Below are 19,969 nucleotides of genomic sequence, written 5' to 3' on the forward strand. Positions count from 1 at the left end.
GGGAGGACCCCGTGGTTGGGGGGGTGCCGGGTGGAAGGGGTGAGGGGGAGGCGGGGGGCAATGTGGCACCAGGGAGCCTCTGGAGGGACCCACTTCCCACCCAGCAGGAAGCAGGAGACCCGAGCCTGGCCCCCAGCAGTGGTTCTGAATCACCGTAATGTGGTAATGTGGTCATGTGGTCTTTCCCCGCTCCCACCCAGGTGGGCCCAGGCTGCCCCAGCTTAGATATGGGCTCCTGGTCCCGGAACACTCTGGGGCCAGCACATGCTCCGGGGCCCTTGAGCAACCTCCTCTCGATGCCTCCCGTGGGGTCCCGTTGGGGGCGGTCCCAGCTCTGCCACCTCACTAACGGGCATTCAGTGCTCCGGAGGCAGGAAGGAGGTGGCGACTGGATAAGTGGGCGGCCCAGAGGAACGAGCTCCAGGGACGTGGGCTGGCTGCTGAGGGAGGTGCAGAGAGCCCCGAGGAGGAACTAAAGGGTCACAAGGCCAAGGTCACAGGATAGGGGCAGATAGGGCACAGCATCCAGGGTGCCCTGAGGACAGACACTCTCTGAGCAGCTGCCTCATCTAAACCCCTAATCGGAGCCTGGGGAAGAGGATTGGTGCTGACAGTCGTGGGATTAGAGGAACTCCCAGATGGAGGCCTCCACCCCCAGGGCTATTTAAAGGTGTTTACTTGAGGAGCCGGCCTCCTGCCTGCCCGTCCATCTGCCCGCCCTCCCTCCCGCCTGCCCGCTTACCTGGCTCAGCTCTCCCAGTGCCGCCCTGGCTCCGAGCTGGCTCTCCAGGAGGGCAACGTGGGCCCGCAGCCTCTCTGAAAGATACCCACGGCAGGAATTCATCAGAATAGCAGGGAGCCACCAAGTCCTGCAGGGCCCCTTGCCCACAATGGCCAGGGAGGTGCCACTGAGCTGGTGGGGCCATGGCCCGGGGGCCTCCCACGTGCAAGGCCGAGGCCCCGGTCCGAGCAGCGGGTAGAGAGGGGCACAAGCGGGAGCACATTCTCTACCTGCCCTCCAACAGGCACACAGCATCGCTGCAGCTCTTACAGGCCTCGGAGCGGGAAACGCCACACCAGAGCACCAACCCCAAGCCTGGGCCTTCTCCACATTCTCATGTCAAACGCTTAGTACAGCGCGCTGAACACAATAAGCACTCAATAAATACAATTGATTGAAAAAAAAAAAAATCCAACTAATCAGTTCTCAGGAGCCTGGGAGGGCCAGCCCAGAACAGTCAACCCCTCACCCGCAAGGTCCAGCGCTCAGCACTACCATTCTTGGGATCTGGCATGATGGGGGCCGGGTGTTAATCAGACAATAGACACCCCTTCTTAAGGGGGTTTCTCTGCAGATGGTGGGCTCCCGACCCCCTCCCCAGCCACACAGTCCACAGTCAGAGCTGTGCATGCCCAGATGGCAGGTTTCTACATACAACATCACCTACATGCCCGCCCAAGTGGGCACTCACTCAGACACATACAACCACAAACACATACACACGCATGCACAGGCACCCACAGACGCACACAGGCCTTGCATTTTCCTGACTTTTGCCCTAGTTTGAGAGGTTTAGTGTCTAGCCAGGGGTAGGGTGGGGACCTCCCCTCTCAGATGGTCTGCAGCAGAAGGTTAGAGGGGCCACAGATGGCCGGTTCAGCATGGACCTGGGAAGAGCCACAGGTGACTGGCTTTAGTAGTTCCAGGGCCATGGCATCTAGAGGGTTGGGTGGCCAGAGACTTGGCAGGAGCAGCCGTGAGGGCGGGACCCATCGCCCCAGCCGGGCACAGTCGGAGAAAAGACGGAGCTGAGGACAGTGCCCTGAGCCCAGTGGTGAAGCGGGGAGGGAAGAGCCGAGTGGAGGCGTTTCTGAGGATGTGGGCTGGGACGAATTGGGGTGTGATGAGCAGAGCAGGGTTCGGAGCGGGAAGGGGGCTGAACCAGGCCACGGGCCCCTTAAGGCTGTGGACCCCAGTCCCCTCTGGAGCAATGGCTGTCCAGATACCCTCCCCAAACAAGAGTCTTTCCACACCACCCCCAGAAAAGTAACAGAAACCCTAGGCCACACTCCTGGACAGGGATGGTGGGGGCGGATCGGATGGGGACCAGGAAGGGACCAGGAGGGGAGTAGGCAAGGACTGGGCTGGGATCTTGGAGGGAATCAGGGGGGAAGTGGAAAGGGACAGGCCAGAGACCGGACAGGGATCTGAGGGGGATCAGGCCGACACCCGGTAGGGATCAGAGGGGACAAGATGAGAATCAGATAGGGGTCAGAGGGGAATACGTGGGGGACCAGGCAGGGAGAGATGGAGGGTTGGAGGAGGCCAGTTGGGATTCAGAGGGGGATTGGAGGTGGACCAGCCAGAGGGAACCAGGTGGGGACCAGAGGAAGATCAGGAGGACTGGGCAAGGGATCACACGGGAACGAGGCGGGGATCAGTCAGGGACCAGAGAGGGAATGGGGAGAGACTGGACTGGGACCAGGTGGGGACCAGAGGAAGATCAGAGGGGGACCGGGCAGGGATCAGATTGGGACCAGGTGGGGCCAGAGAAAGACCAGAGGGGGACTGGAACCAGGTAGGGGACCGAAGACCATCAGAGGAGGACTGGCAGGGATGGGGCTGGGACCAGATGGTAGCCAGGTAAGACCTGCCTCACCTAACCCTGGAGGAAAACCTGATCTCACCCCCACCTCACCCCCATCCAACCGTACCATTCTCAGACTGAAGTTCTCCCAGGTCCACCGACACCAAACCCGAGGGCACGGTTCCCTCATCAGCTTCCGGCTCCTCCACTCTCTTCTCCAAGGAGACGCCGGGCTCCTCCGCGGCAGGCTGGGGGTGAAAGACGGCCAATCGGACACCAATCTGACCCCTGTAACTACGCTGGGAAATCTCCCAACCCGCTCACCAGGTCAGTTTTTTTTTCACATAAGGTATTTGTTGAGTGCTTCCTAAGTGCCAGGCATTGTTCTTAGCACTGGAGTAGTTACAAGATAATCAGGTTGGACGCAGTCCATGTTCAACATGGGGCTCCCAGTATTAATCCCTATTTCACAAGTGCGGTGCCTGAGGCACAGAGAAATGAAATGACTTGCACAAGGTCACACGGCAGTCACATGGCAGAGCCCGGATTAAAACTCAGGTCTTTCTGCTCTGTTCACTAAGCAACGCTGTTTCTCTTTTGACACCCGCTCAAAAACATCGGTCTTTTAGAACCAGTCAGCTTTCCCTCCATCAGTCCAACGAGCCATCATCATCATCATCATCATCAATCGTATTTATTGAGTGCTTACTATGTGCAGAGCACTGTACTAAGCGCTTGGGAAGTACAAATTGGCAACATATAGAGACAGTCCCTACCCAACAGTGGGCTCACAGTCTAAAAATCAAGATCCATCAAGAGTGGGGTCCACCTGCCTGGAGGTTGGAGGGAAGGACCAAAGTCGCCCAGCATAGCTAACCCAGAGCTGTCAGATATCGTTTTGTCCAAAGTATCGGCTCCGGCTGGAATTCTGGAATTTTTAGATTGTGAGCCCATTGTTGGGTAAGGGCTGTCTCTATTTGTTGCTGAATTGTACTTTCCAAGTGCTCAGTACAGTGCTCTGCACAATGTAAGCACTCAATAAATACAATTGAATGAATGAATGAACGAATTCGGCAGCCCAGGAGCCACCCCATTCTGCTCATGAGCCTCTCTGTCCCAGGGGCACCCCGCTGATGGGTCACCCAGACTGTGAGCCACCTAGCCCAAAGGCCAGTCCACCAGTGGGTCACCCAGTCCACTGGCCACTCCGCCCGAGGGCCATTACTAGAGGGCAGAAGGGTTTCATTAACCGTGCCAGGGCCAAAGCCCAACAGCGATGAGAGGCACAGAAGTTGCCCGGAGGCCAGGCAAAGGGCTGAACACAAACGGGGGCACCCCAGAGGAAGGGGAGGTGATGGGAGAGGGAGGGGGTTCTGTCTGTAGGGAGGTGGGCATGGCTGACTGTCGACCTGAGGCCCGAGGGAGCAAGCGAGGCCGGGGCAGGAGGGGCACCCCCCAGACAGCGGGCAAGCTGCCCCCGACTCTACCTTCAGAGATGGGCCCTCTTCATCTCCCCCGGGGGTCCCGGGAGCCGTCTCCGACGTCTGCAGCGTGGGCTCCACCTTGGGCCGACCAGACTCATGGGATTCAGGTTGAAGCTCATCTAGAGGAGTCAGTCAGGCCGTCCATCAGGGGAATGGAAGGATGAGTGCTATGTTTGAGATCTCACACCGGGCACACTGTACTGGGCACCCGCTGTGCGTGGGATGTTGTACTGGGCGTCTGTGGTATGCAGGATACTGGACCTGTCACCCACAGTGTACCGCTCCGGGTGCTTGCTGTGGGCAGGATGCTGGACGGGGTACCCACCATATGCGGGGCCCTACCCTACCACGAAGGCTGCAATACACGTAAAAGACCTGGTCCCTGTCCTCGAGGGGTTTATAAGCTAATAGTGGAGACAGGCAAACCCATTATTTTTAGCAATGATAATAACAATAATCATCATCATGGTGTTGTGCTAAGTGCTGGGGTATCCCTGTCCCAGTCCCTGGACTGTGGGAAGATGAACAGAAAACAAATGAGGAAATAGAATCAACAGCTCCGGGTGGAGCGTGGTGCAGGATCGGCAGACCAAACACACATGTACCCTGTGCCTCGGCACTGATCTTCCAATGTATCAATGGTATTTACTGAGCACTTACTGCATGCAGACCACTGCACTAAGCACTGGCCTGCCCCTACGCACCACCCACTGCCTGGCCTGCAGTCTAGCACAACTCTCAGAATGCAGCCTTCACCATCAACTCTCCCCATGGCCCTGAGGTCTGGTCTGGCTCTCAACCCCTTCCCTGTCTTGAGACGGTGCTTCCCGACGGCACCGCTTCCTCCTCCAAGTGCTCTCAGGCCTCAGTTTTGCTGATCCAGCACCGTCCTGCTTCTCCCTCCTCGCTGCTCTCTGCCCACTCCCATTCAGTCTTGTTCGCCGGCTGCTCTTCTGTCTCTCGGCCTCTGACCGGGGGCGTCCCCCGCTCTCCTCGCTCCCACCTCTCTGTGGCCCACTCCCACTGCTGGGTCTGGACCGCTGCCTTTGCTGGTTTATCTCCCCCATGTGGGGTAGCCCCACTCCCACGCCCCTCGGTTTCCCAAGACTACAGTCTGGTCAGGGCTCAGAACATGTGACCCACTGCCCACCCACCCGAGCCGGATCCCCGAGTTCCGAGCCACTGACCTGGCAGTCGTCGGTCTCCGAGGGCGGCATCCCGTGTCGGCTGGTCCGCGTCTTGACGCAGCTGGGCGTTCTGCATCTGCAGCCTCTCACAGGCAGAACGCAGCTCTTGCTCCTCGTTTTGAAGATGCAAGATGCAGGAATTCTTCTCCTCCAGCTCTGCCTGGTGCTCCTGCTCCAGAGCACTGACCCGAGCCTCCAACTGGGCCCGGTGGTTCTGCTCCAGGGCCCTGACTTGAGCCTCCAGATCCTTGACGCTGACCCGGGCCTCCAGCTCGGCCCAGTGCTCCTGCTCTAGGGCACTGACCCGAGCCTCCAGCTCGGCCTGGTGCTTTTGCTCCAGGGCGCCGACCTGAGCTTCCAGCTCCGCAACACTGACCCGAGCCTCCAGCTCGGCCCGGTGCTCCTGCTCCAGGGCGCCGACCCGAGCCTCCAGCTGGGCCTGGTGCTCCTGCTCCAGGGCGCCGACCCGAGCCTCCAGCTGGGCCTGGTGCTCCTGCTCCAGGGCGCCGACCCGAGCCTCCAGCTCGGCCTGGTGCTTCTGCTCCAGGGCGCCGACCCGAGCCTCCAGCTCGGCCTGGTGCTTCTGCTCCAGGGTGCTGACCTGAGTTTCCAGCTCCACAATGTTGACTCGAGCCTCCAGTTCTGACCTGTGCTCCTGCTCCAGGGCGCTGACCCGAGCCTCCAGCTCGGCCTGGTGCTTCTCCTCAAGGGTGCTGACGTGAGCCTCCAGCTCGGCCCGGTGCTTCTTCTCCAAGGCACTGACCCGAGCCTCCAGCTCTGAGCGGTGCTTCTGCTCCAGGGCGCTGATCTGGGCCTCCAGCTCCGCAACAGTGACCCGAGCCTCCAGCTCTGACTGGTGCTTCTGCTCCAGGGCGCTGATCTGGGCCTCCAGTCTAGCCCGCTGCTCCTGCTCCAGGGTGACTCGAGCCTCCAGCTCAACCTGGTGCTTCCGCTCCAGGGCACTGATCTGAGCCTCCAGCTCCGGGACACTGACTCGAGCCTCCAGCTCAGCCCGGTGCTTCTGCTCTAGGGCACAGATCTGGGCCTCCAGCTCAGCCCGTACCTGGTCCGCCTGGTCCAGCTGCTCTGAGAGACGATGCAGCTCGTCCTGGGTATCAAAGGACAACTTCCTCTGGGCTTCTTGGAGCTCCAGGGCTTCCACTGCCCTCCTGGCCTCCTGTCGCTCTGCCTCCAGGGCTGCCCGCACAGTGCTCAGCTCTGCCTCCAGCTGCTGGGACTTCTTGGACAGAGCCTGACCAATGACATTGGTGCATGATTGGGTAGTATGGGGTCCTGAGCCATCCTGAGACCAAAGCCCCCCAAGCACAGACCCCCCGGCCCCAGCCTCCAAGTTCCCATGACCCTCAAGCCCAGAGTCCCCCTGAGCCTGGAACCCCTTGATTCCAGAGTCCTCTGATTCCTCAGCCCCGAACCCAAAACCCCCTGTGCCGGGAGCCCCCTGATCCCAGAGCCCTGAACCCAGAACCCTCTGAGCCCAGAGCCTCCGCCCTCACCCTCACAGCACTTATGGACATATCCAGAATTTATTTTATCATCTATCTCCCCAGGTAGCCCATAAACTCCTTGTGAGTAAAGACTGTACTCTCCTAAGTACTAAGTGCAGTGCTCTGCACACACTAAGCACTCAATAAATACCATAGCTTGAATGATAATCCCTGTCCTTCAGAAGCCTACACCCCACTCCAAGTAATAGTAATAATATCATTATGGTATTTGTTAAGCGCTTACTATGTGCCAAGCACTGTTCTAAGCACTGGGATAGATACAAGGAAATCAGGTTGTCCCACGTGGGGCTCACAGTCTTAATCCCCATTTTACAGATGAGGTGAGGCAGAGAAAAGTTAAGTAGCTTTCCCAGGGTCACACAGCAGACAAATAGCGGAGCTGGGCTTGGAACCCAAGTCCTCTGACTCCGAAGCCTATGCTCTTTCCACTACGCCACGCAGGTCTCCACTCCATGTCCCCACCTCCGTGCTCCATGTCAGTGTCAGGGAGCGGATCAGCAGGGCACCCTTGGCTCTGGCCCGGTCAGCCATGCCGCCCTGAAGCCGCCTCAGTACCTTGATGAACTATTCAGGGCACCCAGATTTGCTGGGCAATTTCCAGAGTCCACAGCTCCTGATGGCATCGATTTTTTTTAATGGTATCTGTTAAGCCTTACTATGTGCCAGGAACCGTAATAAGCATGAGACAGATACAAGCTAATCACATTGGATACAGTCCTGTCCAACATGAAGCCCACAGTCTGAATCCTCATTTTACAGATGAGGTCACTGAAGCACAGAAAAGTTAAGTGACTAGCCCAAGGTCACACTGCAGATAAGTGGTGGAGCTGGGATTAGAACCCAGGTTCATTCATTCATTCATTCAATCATATTTATTGAGCGCTTACTGTGTGCGGAGCACTGTACTAAGCACTTGGGAAGTACAAGTCAGCAACATATAGAGACAGTCCCTACTCAACAATGGGCTCACAGTCTAGAAGGGAGAGACAGACAACAAAACAAAACATGTTGACAGGTGTCAAAACCATCAAAATAAATAGAATTACAGCTATATGCACATCATTAACAAAACAAATAGAATAGTAAATACGTACAAGTAAAATAAATTGAGTAATAAATCTGTATAAATATATACAAGTGCTGTGGGGAAGGGAAGGAGGTAGGCGGGGGGGAATCAAGATCTGCCCTTTCCTCTCCATCCAAACCGCTACCCTACTCATTCAATCTCTCATCCTATCCCGACTGGATTACTGCATCAGCCTCCTCTCCAATCTCCCATCCTCCTGTCTCTCCCCACTTCAATCCATACTTCACGCCACTGCCCGGATCATCTTTGTGCAGAAACGCTCTGGGCATGTTACTACCCTCCTCAAAAATCTCCAGTGGCTACCAATCAACCAAGGCATCAGGCAAGAACTCCTCACCCTCGGCTTCAAGGCTGTCCATCACCTCGCCCCCTCCTACCTCGCCTCCTTTCTCTCCTTCTACAGCCCAGCCCGCACCCTCCGCTCCTCTGCCGCTAATCTCCTCACCGTGCCTTGTTCTCACCTGTCCCGCCATCGACCCCCGGCCCACGTCCTCCCCCTGGTCCGGAATGCCCTCCCTCCGCACATCTGCCAAGCTAGCTCTCTTCCTCCCTTCAAAGCCCTACTGAGAGCTCACCTTCTCCAGGAGGCCTTCCCAGACTGAGCCCTCTCCTCCCCCTCCCCATCCTCCCTGCCTTACCTCCTTCCCCTCCCCACAGCACCTGCATATATGTATATATGTTTGTACATATTTATTACTCTATTTATTTTACTTGTACATATTTATTCTATTTATTTTATTTGGTTTATACGTTTTGTTTTGTTGTCTGTCTCCCCCTTCTAGACTGTGAGCCCACTGTTGGGTAGGGGCCGTCTCTATGTTGCCAACTTGTACTTCCCAAGTGCTTAGTACAGTGCTCTGCACACAGTAAGCACTCAATAAATACGACTGAATGAATGAATGAGGAGAGGAAAAAAGGGACTCAGTCTGCGAAGGCCTCCTGGAGGAGGAGAGCTCTCAGTAGGGCTTTGAAGGGAGGAAGAGAGCTAGTTTGGCAGATGTGCGGAGGGAGGGCATTCCAGGCCAGGGGAAGGACATGGCCAGGGGTCGACTGCGGGACAGGCGAGAATGAGGCACAGTGAGGAGGTTAGCGGCAGAGGAGTGGAGACTGCAGGCTGGGCTGTAGAAGGAGAGAAAGGGGGTGAGGTAGGAGGGGGGCGAGGTGATGGAGAGCCTTGAAGCCAAGAGTGAGGAGTTTTTGCTTGATTCGTAGGTTGACAGGCAGCCACTGGAGATTTTTGAGGAGGGGAGTGACATGCCCAGAGCATTTCTGTACAAAGATAATCCGGGCAGGAGAGGGAAGTTTAGAGTGAAGTGGGGAGAGACAGGAGGATGAGAGATCAGAGAGGAGGCTGATGTAGTAATCCAGTCGGGAAAAGATAAGAGATTGAACCAGCAAAGTAGCAGTTTGGATGGAGAGGAAAAGGTAGATCTTGGTGACACCGTGGAGGTGAGACCAGCAGGTTTTGGTGATGGATTGAATGTGCGGGGTGAATGAGAGAGCGGAGTCGAGGATGACACCAAGATTGCGGGCTTGTGAGACGGGAACGATGGGACTGTGAGCCCGCTGTTGGGTAGGGACCGTCTCTATGTTGCCAACTTGTACTTCCCAAGCGCTTAGTACAGTGCTCTGCACACAGTAAGCACTCAATAAATACGATTGAATGAATACAGTGACGGGAAAGTCAGGGAGAGGACAGGTATTGGGAGGGAAGATAAGGAGCTCAGTCTTGGACATACTGAGTTTTAGATGGCGGGCAGACATCCAGATGGACATGTCCTGAAAGCAGGAGGAGATACGAGCCTAAAGGGAGGGAGAGAGCGGGGGAGGAGATGTAGATTTGAGTGCCATCAGCGTAGGGATGATAGTTGAAGCCGTGGGAGCGAATGGGTTCACCAAGGGAGTGAGTATAGACAGACAACAGAAGGGGACCAAGAACTGACCCTTGAGGAACCCCTACAGTAAGGGGATAGGAGGGGGAAGAGGAGCCCGTGAAGGAAACAGAGAATGAATGGCCAGAGAGATAAGAGGAGAACCAGGAGAGGACGGAGTCTGTGAAGCCAAGGTTGGATAGTTGGATAGTTGGACAGGAGAAGGGGGTGAGCAACTGTGTCGAAGGCAGCCGTGTGGTCAAGGAGGATTAGGACAGAGTAGGAGCCATTGGATTTGGCAAGAAGGAGGTCATTGGTGACCTTTGAGAGGGCAGTTTCGGTGGAGCGGAGGGGATGGAAGCCAGAATGGAGGGGGTCTAGAAGAGAGTTGGAGTTGAGGAATTCAAAGCAGCGAGTGTAGATGACTTGTTCTAGGATTTTGGAAAGGAAGGGTAGGAGGGAGATAGGGCGATAACTAGAAGGGGTAGTGGGGTCAACTTCATTAGTAAAATTAACATGATCGGGTCTGAGCTCCCCAAAGGCACCCCTCCCCCTTCTCCATCCCCCGCCCCAACCCTCTCCGCTACTCTCCCACACTTTCCAGCAGTATCTTCAGATGATCTCCTCCCTTCTCTCAAGTGCCACCCCATCCACCTGTGCCTCGGACCCAATTCCCTCTCATCTTATGAAAACTCTCACCCCTTTCCTCCTTCCCTCCTTTACTTCCATCTTCCACTGCTCACTCTCCACTGGTTCCTTCCCCTCTGCCTTCAAACATGCCCACATCTCCCCCATCCTAAAGAAGCCCTCTAACTCCACTGACTTCCAGTAAGGAGCTCTATCCACTAGGCCACACTTTTTCTCAAATTAATAATAATAATAATAATAATAATAATAATAATAATAATGCTTTGATAAGGTCAGCGAAACCATCTAGAGGTCTTGGTGACGCAAGGTAAAGTTCTTGTCTTCTGGGCCATGCTGCAGTCTGAAGCCACGTTGGGCTTCCGGGAGCACCCAGTCAACAGTGTTCTTTAGCAGCTGATTTGAGATGACTCTGGCTAGGATTGCTGGCAATGCAGAGCAACAGAACAACTTGGTAATTGTTACGATCTGATCTTTCACCTTTCTCTTTGAAGATAATAATAATAATAACTGTGGCATCTCTTTAGCGCTAAGCCACATATGTGCTTAGGCACTGGGGTGGACACAAGCAAATCAGGTTGGAAGCAGTTTCTGTCCCACATGGGGCTCACAGTCTTAATGTTTGTGGCATCATGAGATCCTGCAACAGAGTTAGTAGACATGATCCCTGCCCTCAAGAAGCTTACAATCTAGTGGTGCACGGACCCTACAATAAATTACAGGTAGTGGGGAAGCAACAGACTTGGACGATTTGTCCACAAGTGCCACAGGGCAGGAACACCGTTGATTGCGATTACGATTGTGAATACGATAGAATGAATTGCGTACCCGAGTGCATAGATGAAGTGCTCACGTGGCTGAAGTTGGGGGAATAGGCTGGCTTCCATTCCCCTTGCATCAGCCAGAAACTTTTGTCCATTGGCTTCCAGGCCCTCCACCAACCCCCTCCTTCTTACAAACCGGCCCCCTCTGATCTTACCGCTTCCCAGCTCGCAACTCGTTCCTATCCAACTCCCCTTTCTCATGTCCACAGTCCCCTTCCCAAGATTCCCCCAGCCCCGACCATCCCAAGCTCCTTTCCAGGGTCTCCCAGCTTCCACCATGCCACACCACCTTTTTAGAATCCTTCAATCTCAGTCACTCCCTGCTCTCTTCCCAGTATCCCCTAGTCTCAGCTATACCCCAGCCCTTTTTAAAATGGTATGTTAAATGCTCACTATGTGCCAGGCACTGTGCTAAGCAGTGAGAAGAGAAGAAAGAGAAGCAGCGTGGCTCAGTGGAAAGAGCCCGGGCTTTGGAGTCAACTTGTACTTCCCAAGCGCTTAGTACAGTGCTCTGCACACAGTAAGCGCTCAATAAATACGACTGAATGAATGAGTGGAGTCAGAAGTCATGGGTTCAAATCCCGGCTCTGCCAATTGTCAGCTGTGTGACTTTGGGTCAGTCACTTAACTTCTCTGTGCCTTAGTTACCTCATCTGTAAAGTGGGGATTAAGACTGTGAGCCCCCTGTGGGACAACCTGATCACCCTGTAACCGCCCCAGAGCTTAGAACAGTGCTTTGCACATAGTAAGCGCTTAATAAATGCCATTATTATTATTATTATTATTAAGCACTGGATAAAGATAACTGGATTGGCACATGCCCTATCTCACATAGGGCTCACATTCTTAATCCCCATTTTACAGGTGAGGAAACAAGCACAGAGCAGTGGAGGACTTGCCCAGGGTCACAGAGCAGACAAGTGACGGTGCCGGATTTAGAAGCCAGGTCCTCTGAATCCCAGGCCTGAGCTCTTTCCACTAAAGCGCTTAGAACAGTGCTTTGCACATAGTAAGCGCTTAACAAATACCATTATTATTATTATTATTATTATTATTATTAAAGCCTGGTCCTCTGGCTCCCAGACCCAAGCTCTTTCCACTAGGCAGGCTGCTCTTTCGCAGCATCCCTCAGTCTCAGCTGCGCCCCTGACTTCTTCCCAGCATCCCTGGGTCCGGGCCACTCACCTGCTGCACCTCCGCCTCCGCGCCAGTCCGAGCCAGCAGCTTCACAAGCTCGTCCTCGTGCTGCCGAACCTGAGCCTCAAAGCGAGCGTCCTTGTCCCGGATCACCTGCTGCAGGGCCCCCACCTGAGAGGACAGAGGACCAGAGTCACAGTCCTCCCGGGCCATGTGCTCCGGGACAGGAAGGGGAACCAGCGGGTGGCAGTTGATGTTGTACCCCGGTACAGAAAAGGGAGCCAGTGGGAGGGCAGCCTTGGAAGCCCCACTCCAGGGGGAAGGAAAGGGAGCCGGCAGGCAGTATGCCATGCCCCAAGGGGGAAAGGGAGGCGGAGGTGCCAAGGAACTACAGACCTTCACTCCTCCAGACGCCCCCCAGTTTTCCCCTGGGCAAATTTTTCTAGGGGAATTCCCTTCCCTCCCCATCCTGGGCCCTCCGCGCCCCATTCTGGCCCATCGCTGGTTCCTGCACTCCTACCCATCCCTGCCCCTGCCCCGCCCAGCAGGCCAGCCTCCTGGCCCCTGCCACACCACCACCCGCCCACACACCTTTATTTCACCATGACACCACCCCATGACAGGCCTAAGCCGGAGAGCAGCAGGACCGTCGGGACCCAGATGCCAACGCGTCCCCTACCTGAGCCGCCTGCTCTGCCTGCACCTGGTCCAGCCGGACCTGCAGGTCGCCGACCTGGGCCTCCTTCTCCTCGAGCTGCCTTTTTAGCTGGTCAACGTCATTCTCCTGCTCCCCCCGAGCCTGCCGCCGGCAGGAGAGGGTGTCACCACCGGGCCCGACCGTCGCCCTCAGGGGCGGGCGGAGGCAGCCGGAATGGGCATAGGGTCAGGCCGGGGTCAACCTGGTGTCAGGGCCTGCCAGGCTCTCCCAGGTGCCCCCACAGTGCACTGCTTTCCCTGGACCGGGCCCCTGCTTCCTCAAAGCCCCCCCTCCAGGTAGGGTGGCCCAGGCATCACCAACGGTGGGGTGCAGAGGAGCAGAGTGGGCCCGAGCTCCCCCTTGTCCATGCTGCCCAGAGCTGAGCAAGCTCCTTCCCCAGGTCGTCTGCTCCGCCCTCATCCACCCCAGCCACTCCCCGCTGCCTACGACCCCCAAGTGGGCAGAAAACCGTTTCGGCGGTCCCAGGGACCCGTTCTCCAGACCTGGCCGGGCTGGGGCTGCCCCTCGGGTGGGGGTCCAGAGGGTGGGTCTGGTGCTCGGGCCTTCAGTTCCTCCACGCGCTTGTTCAGAGAGGCCAGCTTGGCCTTGGCCTGAAGCTTGAGCTTGGCCACCCTGGCTTCGGCGGTATCTCGCTCCTCCTGCAGAGAGCCAGGCCCACCGTCATGGGCTGAGCAGTCAAGGGTGGCCCACCACCTTCAGGCCCACCGTCACGGGTCGGGCAGACGAAGGCGGGCCACTACCACCCAGGGCCCGTGTGGTCATGGACCGAGCGGACCAGGGCGGGCCACTGCCCCCAGGCCGAGCAGCTGAGGACAGACCATCACCCCTCGGGCCCTTGATTCCGGGCACCCGGTCCGACACGGCAGAGAGGACCCCTGGGGAGCCCTTGAGTACCTGGAGGGCCGCTTCCTTCTGCTGGAGCTGAGTGTCCTTCTCCCGAACGAGCTCCTTGAGCTGCACCACCAGCTGCTCCATCTGGGCCAGGCGCTCCCGGACCTCCTCCCCGGCCTCATCCCGGGCGGCCACCTCGGCACCCGCCAGTGGCTCCTGGGTTCGAGGGGAGAAAAATCACCGCTGTCATCGGTCCCGTCCTGGCCCCCACCCGAGCTCCTTCCTCCCGGACCTCTCCCCGACTCACCCAGCCCAGTTGCGGCCTCGCAATTCCCTCCAGCCCTGGGGATGCCCCTGCCGGGCACTACCCACCCACGCAGCACAGGGAGAGCCCTTGGCAGATGGTCAGTCGTGGAGCCATTGGTCCTTAGTGTGCACAGGGAGGAGGAAACACCACCCCTGCCCTAGAGGGTTTGCGAGTCTGATGGGGAGACAGGACTTACTCACTCACTCTCTCTTCCCTCCCCCCGCCCTCCCTGGGTACTAGAGGAACACAGAGAAGACAGTGACAGTGAATGAGACCCGGGGGCAGCACTGTGGGGGGCTGGGGGTATCAAGACCTGAACTGGGGGACTGAAAGGGGGTAGTCTGGGCGGAGGGCGGTCAGAGACTAGAGTGTCCACTCACTGGATTTGGGGGAAGCAGTGAGCCATCCGCATCACCGCCATCCCCAGACAGCTCGTGCAGGACAGAGTTGGCCAATCCCGACAGGCGGCTCAGCATCGCTGCAGCAGACCACAAGAGCACACAGTCAGAGCCCACCTAGCCTGGGCACCCCAGCCCCCACCCTCGCCCAAGCCTGAAGCTGGGGAGCCACCAGGGTACAGGGCTCACAAGGTGAACCCCTCCCTCCCCCTGGGTCTCCACAGTCTGGGGACCTCCCCCCAAACTTTGCCTGCATTTAACATCTGGAATTCTTTACCCCTTTCTCTTCAATCTGGCTTCTACCAGAGTAAAAACTTCAGGAGGAGGAGAACGTTCCCCCGCCTCCTCCTCTCCTCCCACCCACCATCCAGCCTCAGTGCCAGGGTGGATACCCAGTGGAGGAGAACAGGCCCAGCCCACACCCCACCTCAGGGCCATAGTGAACTCTGGATGGGGGAGAGCAGGCTCAGACCCCTCTCCACAATCTCAGTGCCGCAGTAAACCCGGGGTGAGGCCTGTCTACTCCTTTTGTTGTCTGTCTCCCTCTTCTAGACTGTGAGGCCATTGTTGGGTAGGGACCCTCTCTGTATGTTGCCGATTTGTACTTACCAAGCGCTTAGTACAGTGCTCTGCACACAGTAAGCGGTCAATAAATACGATTGAATGAATGAATGGAGACCAGCCCCCCAACCTCGGTGCCACAGTAAACCCCGGGCAAGGGAAAGCATGCCCAGTCCCCCTACCACTTCGATGCCAGAGTGCACCTTGGGCTGGGGAGAGGAGACTGGCCCTCCCACCACCTCAGTGCCAGAGCAAACCCTGGGCTGTGGGGAGCAAGCCCAGTCCCCCACCCACCGCCTGCTGCCGCTGCCCCGGAGCCAGGATGAACCTGCTCCCGTCAGGACACACAGCTGCTCTTGATGTCGCCACAAGGCTACAGACTCTCAATCCTGATGGCACCGCACCCTGGGTCCGGATCCTGGCCGCCGGCCGTGTGAACCCTGGGAAAGGAAGAGGAAAATCTGTCACTGCAGCCCCGAGGGGAAGGTCTCACCTCGAGGGCTCCCTACTGCTGCAAGAGTGAGCGCTCAGTCCAGGGCCCAGCCAGGCTAAAGGAGAGGATCACGGGGGACAAGGCCTGACCTACTGGACAGAGCACGGAGCTGGGAGTCAAGAGACCATCTCCCCCTCAGCAGTATTCTGCAACCTTGAAATTACCCTTGACCCATCTCTCACATTCGAGCTGCATCATCACCATCATCATCATCAATCGTATTTATTGAGTGCTTACTGTGTGCAGAGCACTGTACTAAGTGCTTGGGAAGTACAAGTTGGCAACATATAGAGACAGTCCCTACCCAACAGTGGGCTCACAGTCTAAAAGGGGGAGACAGAGAACAAAACCAAACATACTAACAAAATAAAATAAATAGAATAGATATGTACAAGTAAAATAAATAGAGTAACAAATATGCACAAACATATATACATATATACAGGTGCTGTGGGGAAGGGAAGGAATCTGGGGGAGGGGGAGAGCTGCATACTCAGTCTGTCACCAAATCCTGTCAGTTCTACCTCAATCAATAAGCGGTACTTGCTGAGCACTTATTCTGTGCAGAGCACTGAACTAAGCCCTTGGGAGAGTTCAAAACAGCACGGTTGGTAGACATATGCCCTGATTAGCTTAGAGTCTAGAGGAGGAGACAGACACTAAAATAAATTAGAGACAGAAGAATATAAGTGCTGTGGGGCTGAGGGTGAGGTGAACATAATGGGGACAGATCCAAGTGGCAATGCAGAATGGAGAAGGAATAGAGGAAATGAAGGCTTAGTCACGGATGGCTTCTGGGAGGATATCAATCAATCAATCAATTGTATTTATTGAGCACTTATTCTGTGCAGAGCACTGAACTAAGCCCTTGGGAGAGTTCAAAACAGCACGGTTGGTAGACATATGCCCTGATTAGCTTAGAGTCTAGAGGAGGAGACAGACACTAAAATAAATTAGAGACAGAAGAATATAAGTGCTGTGGGACTGAGGGTGAGGTGAACATAATGGGGACAGATCCAAGTGGCAATGCAGAATGGAGAAGGAATAGAGGAAATGAAGGCTTAGTCACGGACGGCTTCTGGGAGGATATCAATCAATCAATCAATCAATTGTATTTATTGAGTGCTTACTGTGTGCAGAGCACTGTACTAAGCGCTTGGGAAGTACAAGTTGGCAACATATAGAGACGGTCCCTACCCAACAGTGGGCTCACAGTCTAAAAGAGGGAGACAGAGAACAAAACCAAACGTACTAACAAAATAAAATAAATAGAATAGATATGTACAAGTAAAATAAATAGAGTAATAAATATGTACAAACATATATCCATATATACAGGTGCTGTGGGGAAGGGAAGGAGGTAAGATGGGGGGATGGGGAGGGGGACGAGGGGGAGAGGAAGGAAGGGGCTCAGTCTGGGAAGGCCTCCTGGAGGAGATGTGATTTTAGGAAGGCTCTGAAGTTGGGGAGAGTGGTATATGAAGGACGAGGGAGTTCCAGGCCAGAAGAAGGTTATAGGTAAGGGATCGGCAGCGAGACAGAGGAGATTGAGGTACAGAGAGTAGCTTGGCATTACAGAAGCGAAGTTAGTGAGCTGGGTTGTAGTAGGAAATCAGTGAGGTGAGCTAAGAGGGGGAGAGCTGACGGAGGGCTCTAAAGCAGTCGGCAAAGAGCCGCGGCCCAGCTCCATTCATTCATTCAATCGTATTTATTGAGCGCTTACTGTGTGCAGAGCACTGTACTAAGCGCTTGGGAAGTACAAGTTGGCAGAGAGACGGTCCCTACCCAACAGTGGGCTCACAGTCTAGAAGGGGGAGACAGACAACAAAACATATTAACAAAATAAAATAAATAGAATAAATATGTACAAATAAAATAGAGTAATAAATACATACAAACATATGTACATATATCACAAGCCCTGTCCCACGGTCATTTTAAAAATTGGGTCAGGGGCAAGGGGTAGGTGAGGATATATAAAACACCTTAGGAAAAGGAAATGTGAGTCCTCTGAATCGAAGAGATACTGACCAATCAATGGTATTTATTGAGTGCTTACTATGTGCATTCATTCATTCAATCGTATTTATTGAGCGCTTACTGTGTGCAGAGCACTGGACTAAGCGCTGGGGAAGTACAAGTCGGAAACATAGACAGTCCCTACCCAACAACGGGCTTACAGTCTAGAAGGGGGAGACAGACAACAAAACAAAACAGCCCTGCTCGGCCTCAGGCCCGGACCCCGGAGGCAGCCACGCAGAGAATCCTGGCAGGACGGTCCGGAAGACCGGACGTAAGCAGGACAGACTGCAGCTCGAGTCAGACACGGGCAGAGGGGGGGCGGGAAATGGGCGGGTGCATCCGGGAGAAGGCATTCCACCCAAAGGAAGGCCGAGTGGGCAGCACGGGGGCAGAGGTGCCCACCCCGCGGGACTGCCGCCACGGCAGCCCCTGGCGACGGCTGGACGGTCAGTCCTCCCCGGGGAACCCGGACAGTCGGGTCAGCGCGCGCACGGGACACCTCCCTCAGAACAGAGGCAGAGGAAAGAGCCCAGGCCCGGAAGCCGGAGATACTGAGTGCTTACCCCGGCTCTGTTGCTGGCCTGCTGGGCACCTGGGGCAAGTCACTTAACTTTCCTGAGCCTCAGTTTCCTCATCTGTAAAATGAGCCTGCCTCTTAGAATGTGGGCCCCATTTGAAACAGGGACAGTGTCCGACCTGATTAACTTGCATCAAAGTGGCCTAGTGGACAGAGCCAGGACTTTGGAGTCAGAAGGACCTGGGCTTTAATCTCGGCTCTGCTGCTTATCTTCTGGGTGACCCTGGGCACGTTGCTTTACTTCATAGCCTCAGTTTCCTCATCTGTGAAATGGGGATTGAGACTCTGAGCCCCATATGGGACTGAGTCTAATCTGATGATCCTGTATCTACCCCAGAGTTTAATACAGTACCCGGCACATAGGAAGTGCTTAACAAACATAATTTTTAAAAAAACAAACTGTTCCCCCACCTGAAAGTCAATCAACTGTATTGCTGAGTACCTACTGTGTGCAGAGCACTACATTTAGTGTTTGGGAGCATACAAAAGAGTTAGTGGATTGGAATAAATTACAGGTAGGAGGAAGGACTAGAGGGCAAAGGTATATTTACATAAGTGCAGAGGAGAGGGTGGTGAGAACCCAAGGGCTTGGCTCCCTGAAGTGGCAGTTGCGGAGGAAAAGGATAGGAAAATGAGTGATGAATCGGGGAAGGCCTCCTGGAGGAGATGTGAAGACGGTCTGCTGGATAAGGAGGGGGAGGGAGTTCCAGGCAGAAGGCAGGGTATGTGGGAGCAAGAGAAGGTGGAGAGGCGATGTGGCCTAGTGAATAGGGCATGGGCTTGGGAGACATAAAACGTGGGTCCTCATCCCGACTCTTCCACTTGTCTGTTGTGTGACCTCGGGCAACTGACTTCACTTCTCTGTGCCTCAGTTACCACATCTGGAAAATGAGGACTAAGACTCGGAGCCCCAGTGTACAGTGCCTGGCATATAATTAGAGAAGCAGCGTGGCTCAGTGGAAAGAGCACGGGCTTGGGAGTCAGAGGTCATGGGTTCCAATCCCGGCTCCGCCACTTGTCAGCTGGGTGACTCTGGGCAAGTCACTTCACTTCTCTGGGCCTCAGTTACCTCATCTGGAAAATGGGGATTAAGACTGTAAGCCCCACGTGGGACAACCTGATCACCTTGCATCCCCCCAGTGCTTAGAACAGTGCTTTGCACAGAGTAAGCGCTTAATAAATCCCATCGTTATTATTATATAATAAGCGCTTAACAAAAGAGGTTGGCAGGGGGAGAGATGAGAGTGAGGCACAGTGAGAGGGTTAGTTTGGGAGGAATGAAGAGTGTGAGCTGAGGTGTAGTGGGAGAAGGACGAATAACTAGGAGGGAGAAAGCTGACAGAGCCTTACAGCTAAATGTACAGTAGTCTCTGCTTACTGCAGAAAGGGATGGGTAACCCTCTCTATGTGTTGCCGACTTGTACTTCCCAAGCGCTTAGTACAGTGCTCTGCACACAGTAAGTGCTCAATAAATACGATTGATTGATTTTGAGTAAGAGGGAGATGTGTGCAGAATGATGTTTTAGAAAAGTGATGGGGAGAGGCTGGAGGCAGGGAGGTCAGCAAGGAGGCTGATGCAACAGCCAAGGTGGAATATGAGTGCTTGAACCAGCATGGTGGCAGTTTGCATGGAGAGGAAGGGGTGGATTCTGGAGGGATTACGGGGCTCTGACGGGACTGAGTATGGAGACTGAAAGACAGAGAGAAGTCAGG

General features: G+C 55.2%; 1 protein-coding gene across 1 annotated transcript in view; it reads right to left on the reverse strand.

Annotated features, from left to right (window-relative positions):
* The window catches only part of GOLGB1 (golgin B1), a 41,834-nt gene that overhangs the window by 14,248 nt on the left and 7,617 nt on the right, over positions 1-19,969 (reverse strand). Inside the window, exons 2-11 of the mRNA XM_038746882.1 lie at positions 15,459-15,604; positions 14,586-14,683; positions 13,962-14,114; positions 13,550-13,705; positions 13,029-13,148; positions 12,398-12,520; positions 5,260-6,511; positions 4,076-4,191; positions 2,716-2,836; positions 743-816 (exon numbers count right to left, since the gene is read on the reverse strand). Of these exons, the coding sequence (XP_038602810.1) occupies positions 743-816; positions 2,716-2,836; positions 4,076-4,191; positions 5,260-6,511; positions 12,398-12,520; positions 13,029-13,148; positions 13,550-13,705; positions 13,962-14,114; positions 14,586-14,681 (2,211 nt within the window). The 5' untranslated portion in view covers positions 14,682-14,683; positions 15,459-15,604. The remainder of the gene's footprint in view (positions 1-742; positions 817-2,715; positions 2,837-4,075; positions 4,192-5,259; positions 6,512-12,397; positions 12,521-13,028; positions 13,149-13,549; positions 13,706-13,961; positions 14,115-14,585; positions 14,684-15,458; positions 15,605-19,969) is intronic.

The sequence above is a fragment of the Tachyglossus aculeatus genome, chromosome 1 (assembly GCF_015852505.1).
Source record: "Tachyglossus aculeatus isolate mTacAcu1 chromosome 1, mTacAcu1.pri, whole genome shotgun sequence".
Classification (NCBI taxonomy): domain Eukaryota; kingdom Metazoa; phylum Chordata; class Mammalia; order Monotremata; family Tachyglossidae; genus Tachyglossus; species Tachyglossus aculeatus.